Source organism: Lygodium microphyllum, chromosome 11 (assembly GCF_053477565.2).
Source record: "Lygodium microphyllum isolate KBCC chromosome 11, Lygodium_microphyllum_v1.1.10, whole genome shotgun sequence".
In the NCBI taxonomy this organism is placed as follows: Eukaryota; Viridiplantae; Streptophyta; class Polypodiopsida; order Schizaeales; family Lygodiaceae; genus Lygodium; species Lygodium microphyllum.
The window spans coordinates 99,355,033-99,363,706 of NC_141145.1; the positions used below are offsets into that span (position 1 = coordinate 99,355,033).

Here is an 8,674-nt window from a genome sequence, read left to right on the forward strand (position 1 = left end):
AGATATTTTCTTGCTCACTACTAGAAAGTATCTTCACTTTTTGCTTATACTCCCATAAAGGCACATTGGCCTTTCAGTGGAAGGTTGTTAGGGTGAAGGCCAATGGCCAATTATTGAGTAGGTACGCTTGTATATATATAGACCGAATAGTCATATATAACTGAAGTTGACAAGGAATAAGTGTGCCACTTCACCCCAAACCCTCTTGTGTGCTATCTCTATCTCTCTCACCCCCTTGCACTCTTCCATTACTAACACTCCAGGTTCCTCTATTACAATCCTTTCACATGCCATGCATGAGGAGAGATGAGATCATTGATTGACAATGATAAGTAAGGAATTTGCATAGCTTCCAAATGACAAAAGAGCATTGAAAAGAAAAAGGATAAACAAGTTGAAAGAGGAAGTTGATGGTTAGAAAAGATATTAGTCAAGGTTAGTTGTGAAGGGTTAGCACAAAAGCTACATACTGATTTCAATGATATATTTTTCTTCTATTGCTAAAATGACTTCAATAAGAACTATCGTAAGTTTGGTAGCAATTGAAGATCCACATCTTGAGCAATTAGAATTAAAGATAGCCTTTCTCCATGGAGATTTGGTGGAAGAAATATTTATGGAGCAACCCACAAGGAAGTGAGGTCAAAGGAAAAGAAAAAAATATATGTAGATTAAAGAAAAGGTTGTACAGTTTTAAGCAAGTCCAAAGGCAATGGTATTTAAATTTTTTATAGTTCTTGATAAATTACGGCTATACTAGATGTCATGCTAATCATTGTGTCTCCTTTACGAGCTTATCGAATGAGGCAACATTATCTTGTTAGTTTATGTGGATGATATGCTTGTTGTTGGAACTAATATGCAAGATACTCCATTTTCTTTAAAAAAATCTCCTAAGTCATTCAAAATGAAGGACTTGAGTGTTGCAAAGAAAATTCTTGGTACGAGGATCGATTGAGTTAGAAAAAATTGAATGTTGACTCTATCTCAAGAGAAGTACATCAAGAAGATGTTGGAGAGATTCCAAATGCAAGATGCAAAGTCATTGTATACACCTTTAGCAATTCATTCCTAGTCAAGCAAGGATCAAAGCCCTCATAGAAAAGGGGAAAATACCTACATGAAGTTGGTGCCTTCTTATGCTTAAGTGGTAGAGAGTCTTGTGTATGGTATGGTATCCACTAGGATTGATAATGCCCATGCAATGGTAGGGAGTCTTATGTATGCTATGATATGCACTAGGCTTGATAATGCCCATGCACTGTAACTTGTGAGTAATGTATGAACAAGTTGGGTAAAACAATTGGGATATTGTTAAGTGGCTTCTCATGTATTTCAAAGGGACAACATGTGGGAACTTGTATTATAGTGGATCTAATAGTACACTTACATTATATATGGATGCTAATATGGCTAGGGATCCAAATGGTAGGAGGAACATCATAGGTTATGATTTCATAGTTGAGGCTAATACTATTTGAATTTTGAAATTACAAAATACAATTGCTTTAGCCACCAAAGCTGCTCCTAATCATTGTCATGGTTGTTTTAGTTTTACAAGTACTTTTTTAGGATATAATCTACTAACATTTGTTCAATATGCCCTTTTCTACTAAGTGATGCATATGTATTGGTATGGCAATCAAAGCAAGTTGTTTTTGGAAAACATATGCATTCTGATGTGTGATTTTTTCACAATTGTACGCAATAATCCCGAATTTCTATGAGCTATTTACACATTGCTTAGTGATGTTGTGATTATATTCCTATATATAAGAATTGAACACATTACCAAAAGTCTATTCTACACATGTTCAATTTTGTTTGGAATTGCCCACATGACCACCACTTGATTGAAAAGACTTGCATATGATTGTGTTAAGCTGTTGCAATGAATTCTTTGTTAGATAATATATGCCAAAAGGTTCATATTCTTGAGAAATGAACAATGGATAATAGCTTTGCAATTTGCAAAATCTCAAAGTAAATATTATGGAAATTCATTCCCTATATGACTATAGATATGCTTATTTCATTGATCCAATATGGTTGCACCCAAAAATATGAAAGTTATTAAATTTTCCTAGCAAAAGAAAGATTGTAGTAAGCTTTACATTGTACTTTTTAAGGTGTGACCTTTATGTGATGTGTGAGAAGACCCTTACGGTTGTAGCAATGATTGAAAGTGACAATTTTAACCTCTTCTTACATTGCTTGTGATGTTTAAACTTATTGAAGCAATGTCACTTTGTTAACCTTATTGAGTTCTAGTAATGTGCCATGCAACTTATTTTCTTAGACCTAGGCACTTTGAACTCCCACAATGTGAACATCTGAACATTATTTACACTTTTACCTATCATAATAAATAGAGTTGAGTTGCTGAGAGATGACTAAAAGGTGCACTAGGGTAATAGAGCCAATCATATGATAGGCTCCTATGGTTTGATGCCATATCGCTCCAGTCGTGCATTATTCTAGAGGGCCTACATTTGAGATATCATGCCATCAATCCTCTTGTGATAAGAACCATGTTGGTTTGAGGAGAAAATTTCATTGTGTGATAACTTATACTAACTAGGAAGTTTGACAACTCTCTTAAGGGGAGTATGATGATGGACATTGTTCTTAGAAAACATTTTTGTGGCCTAATACAAGAATATTCAACTTCGATGATTTGGAAGCTCCAAATTCCAATCTCGTTGATTGGTACTTTAATATGGTTTAGGAGCCGATGTAGAGCTGCTTGCTTGATTTACAAAAGTATTTTCACATGCATAGGTCTGCACTCAATGTATAACTATGGGTCCACCTTAAAAGCCAAAAGGCTGCAAATTTTCACACTTGAAATACTGCAAAGTGAAGGCTGAGATATCACAGTTAGGACCGTCTCCACTGTGGATGATGTAAATATCTTTTATCAATACATACACCACATTATTATTATTATTAATTACTAAATCTCCCAACCTTCCAAGTTGAAGGTTAATTGAAGTTGGGTGGCCCATAAGAAATTAATCTTGTAACTACTCATGTCTTATGTGTGTGTGTGTGTGTGTGTGTGTGTGTGTGTGTGTGTGTGTGTGTGTGTGTGTGAGATGGCCTTACATAACCTTTTCCTGATTTATGATAATCTTGGTACTAATTGGGTTCTCTCACTTCATTCTTGAGAAGCTTTCTTTAGTTCCTTTAGATGTATAAATAGTCGCTCTATCATTTTCAAGCTATCGAATATACATGCTTTATGGCCCATAATCTTAGTCCCATTGTATGTATGTTTTAATTACACCTATCATAATTCCTTAATGTGTGTAGTTAGTGATTTTATGCCTTTCAAGCTCTTGATTAAACATGAGCTGTAGCCATCATCTTTATCCTAGTATGCCCTTGTACAATCCTTGATTCAATTGTGTTATCGTCCCTCATTCTTCATGACATATGTCTACAGCCTGTATGCTCCTTAATCCAGCTTCTACCTCAGTCTCCACTTAGAAGCACGAGTAGCTAGGACAGTTCTGCACTTCATCAGTCCCTTGTTTATCATTTGGAGTCACATCTAATGGAGAAGAAAGATATGCAGTTCATCATCCCCCTTTTTATCATCTGATTATCTGTCCTAGCTATGACAGTAATGCACTCATCATCCCCCCCTCTCTCATTTGCGTAATTACATCTAATGGAGAAGAAAGACATTCCAAGATTCTGCCTCCATGTTCTAAAAGGAAGATGGCTGGTGGTGGTGGTCTCCTTCTACATCCTGTCATGCTCAGGTGCGGCCTACATCTTTGGAATCTACTCTGGGGCAATCAAGTCTGCCTTGCACTATGACCAGACCACCATTGACACACTCGGCTTCTTCAAAGACCTTGGTGGGAATCTCGGCATTGTCTCAGGCTTACTCAATGAGATAGCCCCTTCTTGGGCGATCCTAGCTATGGGTGCAGGCATGAGCCTTTTCGGATACACAATGATGTGGTTTGCTGCGACTCACCGTATTGCGAAACCGCCTGTCTGGCAGATGTACTTGTACATGTGTGTGGGAGCCAATTCTGTGACATTTGCCAACACCGGAGTTCTGGTTGTGTGTGTGAAGAATTTCCCCCAAAGCAGAGGAGTTGTGCTGGGTCTCTTGAAAGGCTTTGTGGGTCTAAGTGGTGCCATCTTCACCCAATTCTACCATGCCTTGTATGGACAAGATTCCACAAATCTCATACTGCTTGTTGGATGGCTTCCATTTCTTGTCACTCTCCTGTTCATGTTCCTGGTTAGGCCCATGAAGCCTGAAGTAGACAAACATGAAAATCAGACATTCTTTTCTTTCCTGCACCTGGCTTTAGTGCTTGCAGGCTTTCTTATGGTAGTCATTATATTAGAGAATCACACCACTTTTTCTTCTTCCCTATACAAGGTCATGGGGTTATTCACACTGTTGTTGATTATGGCAAATATATGGGTTGGTGCGAGGGCAGAGATAGAGAAATATCAGCAGAAGTTGGAACAATCATCGAGTATTCCTCTTGAAGGGAAACAAGATAACAAGCAGCATATTCAAACAAATTCAACAAAGACTGTTCTCTCAGAAAGGACTTGTGAGGGCAATCAAGAGGGAAAGGAATTGGAGCAGGAGGAGTACAGAGGCCATTATAGCCAAGCAATACAGAGTCCAACTACTCATGGTAAGTCGGTTCATTCTGCATCTTTAAGCCAAAACATTGATGCTCTGCAATCTGGACATGCAGATGAAGACCATACTGGTAACAAAGGTAACCATGAGACCAGGCCATATGGCAAAGAAACATGTATTGCCAAGCAAGATGGAGGCATCATTCTCACAGCTTCTCCACAAACTGAACTGGCCCCACCCAACAAAACCACCATATCAATATTCTCCCATTGGCCACAGAGAGGGGATGACTTCACCATACCTCAAGCCTTGCTCAGTTTGGACATGTGGATCCTCTTTCTGGCCAATGCATGTGGAGCGGGTGCTGCATTCGCAGCCATTGACAACATGGGTCAAATTGGGGCATCTTTGGGGTATCGCCCCATAAGCATAAGCACCTTTGTCAGCCTCATCAGCATTTGGAATTTCCTCGGAAGGGTTATTGCAGGTTTCTCCTCGGAGCTCCTTCTGCAGCGGTACGGGTTCCCACGGACGCTCATGCTGAGCATCATACTGGGCCTGGCCTGTGTGGGGCATGTGATGATAGCCTTGCCATCACCCGGATCTCTGTACATAGCCTGCATACTAGTGGGCCTGTGCCTTGGAGCTCAGGCCCCTCTAGTTTCCGCAGTGATCTCCGAGCTGTTTGGCCTGAAGCACTATGCAACTCTCCTCAATGTTGGTGGAATGGCTAGCCCATTGGGGTTTTATCTCCTGAATGTGAAAGTAGTTGGCAACTTGTATGATCAGGAAACAAGGAGGCAAGGGAGCTCAGACTTGACATGTGTTGGCTCTCAGTGTTTTAGAATGGCCTTCTTGATCATGACTGCAGTGAGCTTCTTTGGGAGCTTGGTCTATCTGTTCCTTGTTGCTAGGACAAGGAAGTTCTACACCCAAGACATCTATGGTAGGTTCAGAAAAGCAGCAGAGAAGGAACATGACAGAAATCTTACTGCAGACTCATGGCAACGACTATGAACGAGCTATCCTTATTTTGGCTATCCTTGAGACAAACTCGTTACACCCAAATGCCAGTAGCTAATATATATATATATATATATATATATATATAGGACAGAGAGTGCGCTATGCACAAGTAACATGCTTTAAGCAAGGCTGGAGTGTGTGTTGAGAAGAAGAAGAAGAGGGGCTCGTTAAGATGTCCATCTTGTGCTACTACCGTCCTCTTAGTACTTACTCATAGTATAAAAAAACATGGCCATCCTATATTTTCAAAGGATTTAACAATTTTAATATGCGCCCATGGTATGTTTATATATCTAATTTTCTATCAAATACTTGTGTAAGGTACCCATCTTGTGCTACTACCATCTTTGTCAATCTCTACTTATATTATATTTACCTTCAAGATGGAATGGAAATTTTCATCATATATACCAAGATGAGCTAACAATTCTAAGCTATGCTTATCTTGTGTTTATATTCGGATTTTGTCATATGATCTTATACTTCCATAGAATCTTATTATCTTCAACATATACTCTATCATAGCCTTTCCTATGAACAAAAAGTAAGACACATAATTCCAAAAATGTGGATTTTGATTTAAGACTCTCAATGGTTAGATTCTAAGTAGGAGTTTGGTTTATTTAGCACTATAACAATTTATAGTTAATTTAGTATGTAGGCAATGGAGTTTAGGGTCAATTTAGCACCATAACAATTTATTGTCAATTTAGCATGTAGACAATGCACATTATGTTGTCCATGCCATCCATGGATTTGATTTTCCTTTGATTGATACAATAACATTGAACTTCTTATGTATGCATATGTGGTGAGGACACACACACACACCCACACACAAACATCCATTCAAAAGCCTAAAAGGAATGTAGAACAAAGGGATGCAAATCAAAGCTCTTAGTTGCATTCCACTTTAGAGAATCATTGACACGAAAAGAGACCCATGACAAGGCACCATTAGCACAGAAAGAAAACTAACTACTAAAGCTATGTAAACTACTTTTGATACATCATGAGCCAAACTACTTTTGATACATCATGAGCCAAAAACTACAAGATACAAGTCTCATACCAACGTTCAAAGTGATGCAAATGTTCATTACAAAAATTGCCCCCGTTGTCGCTAAAAGTGTCAGTATAAGAGTCCTTCCGCAGGACGAATGAAAAAGCAGAAAGAAGATGGAAAAGGAGCAAGGACACGCAGGCAGTCTCCAAAGCTAAGCCGTGGCCAAAAATATAGTTTTAAATAAAAGGCGCCTCAAAAACTCCAAAAATGCTCATAAAAGAGCGCCAGGCTCCCCCCTGTGCCACCTGTAAAAGAATAGTCGAATATAGGCCTAGGGCATGAAGCAAAAAGAGAGAATTAGAAAAAGGGACCTTGCCATAATGGCCGGTCATATAATAAAGGATGGGTGCCCATGGGGTTTTAGGGTTTGTATATATAAAGTTCAAAAAGTGAATGGAAACTCATTCTTTGGTGTGTGCCCAACAAGAGCTCTTCTCTTCTTCTCTTCTTCTCCTCTCCTTCCTTGTGTGTGCTCTTGAGAGAGAGAGTGATTGTGAGTGTGAGGGAGGGAGTGAGTGGGAGTGAGGGATCAAGGGGGTGAAGCTCTTCACCATCTTCTCTTCTCTTTCTTGTGCGCGCGGCTATGGCAGTTGGAGCTTGGAGAAGGAGGAGGCTTGAGCATGCTTGAGCTAGCATCTAGGATCGTGGAGCTACCGAAGTGCGAAAGAGAGGAGGCAACTCATATCGGCATCAAGGTAAGCTCATTACACTTGTAGGATCGAGGGCGTGTCGGCTATGTAAGAGGTAGCCATTAGAGCTCGCTTGGAACGCTTGAAACAATAAGCGGTCTGTGGGTCTTGGCGGTTGAGTAAAAGCTTTCACATTTTGGTTCCGTTGCCGGGACACGGATTCAAGCGTGAGCGCTTGCACACCCCATATCAAGCATCGAAGTAAGGGATTCTCCCTCGAAACGGAGCTTGAGGTAGATAGGAAGGTTGGGTGTTTTGATCTTCAAAACAAGTAAGTATTTTGGGTTAGTTAGTTTGTTTGATGATTGGAAAATAGGGAGAAATCATGTCAGTTTGTTGCTTTCGATTCTCGTTGCATTTAGTGTAGGATAGCATCAGGAAATCAAACTAGGAAAGGGTAGGGTTTACTGTTGCAAACAAGGCAAAACAGGGCATAAAACATGCAAAAAATGGCCAAAAGCTAGCTTGGGATGCTTAATGTTGGCAAGTGAGTGATTAAGAGTATCAAAACCCTACCCGGAAAGGGGTTTAAGGGCTAGGAGGACAAGGGAGAGCTCATTTGCAACCATTGCAATGAGAGAGAGAGAGAGAGAGCCCCCACAAAGATTCGATTCGATCGCATCGTCGGAGAGCCTACCGTTCACCCCAGGTATACCAATCACTTCCCTTGGTGCCTTAGCCAGGATATGGAAGTTTATGCAGGGGATGATTGCTTGACTAGGGAGATTTGATCGAAATTGTCATTGCGTGGCATTCGTCGCACCGCGTTTGGCCTGTCCAAACGGCCCTTGTTAGACCGAGTCCCAAACTCGGCCCTCGGACCCACCCATTCGGACCTCGACCCAAAAGCCCTAATCGGCCCTCGGACCCGATACTCGACTCGGCTCGTCCAAGTTACTCGGCTCGGCCCGTCCAAGTTACTCCACTCGGCCCTTAGACCAAACCAACACTCGGCCCGAAGTCCACTCGGCCCAGGACATGATACGCGGATTCAGCCCGTCCGATTCACTCTCTTGGCCCCTGCAATTCGGACTAGTTGGGCCGAGTGTGTGCCTAACTTAGTCTCAGAGATTTGACTTGACCCAACTGGAGCTCAACGGCGCAACCTGTCATAAGCCCTCCTGACGTTTAAAGCCTGATTCTGGCGCACCGAGTAGACAAAATCGTAAGGCATGGCCGCTTAACAGTTTGAGTGGGCTATTGCGATACCTAGAAACCTAGAGACCTAGAGGTAACCCGCCGAGCCATAATACCCTGATCGAGCCCAAA

The 8,674-nt window shown here is 40.9% G+C and overlaps 1 protein-coding gene across 1 annotated transcript; it reads left to right on the forward strand.

Annotated features, from left to right (window-relative positions):
- The first annotated feature begins 3,190 nt into the window (after positions 1-3,190).
- Positions 3,191-6,217, forward strand: LOC148029147 (protein NUCLEAR FUSION DEFECTIVE 4-like). Its single transcript, XM_087687908.1, has one exon. The coding sequence runs from the start codon at positions 3,677-3,679 to the stop codon at positions 5,639-5,641; it is 1,965 nt and encodes a 654-aa protein (XP_087544034.1). The 5' UTR covers positions 3,191-3,676; the 3' UTR covers positions 5,642-6,217.
- Positions 6,218-8,674: the final 2,457 nt, after the last annotated feature.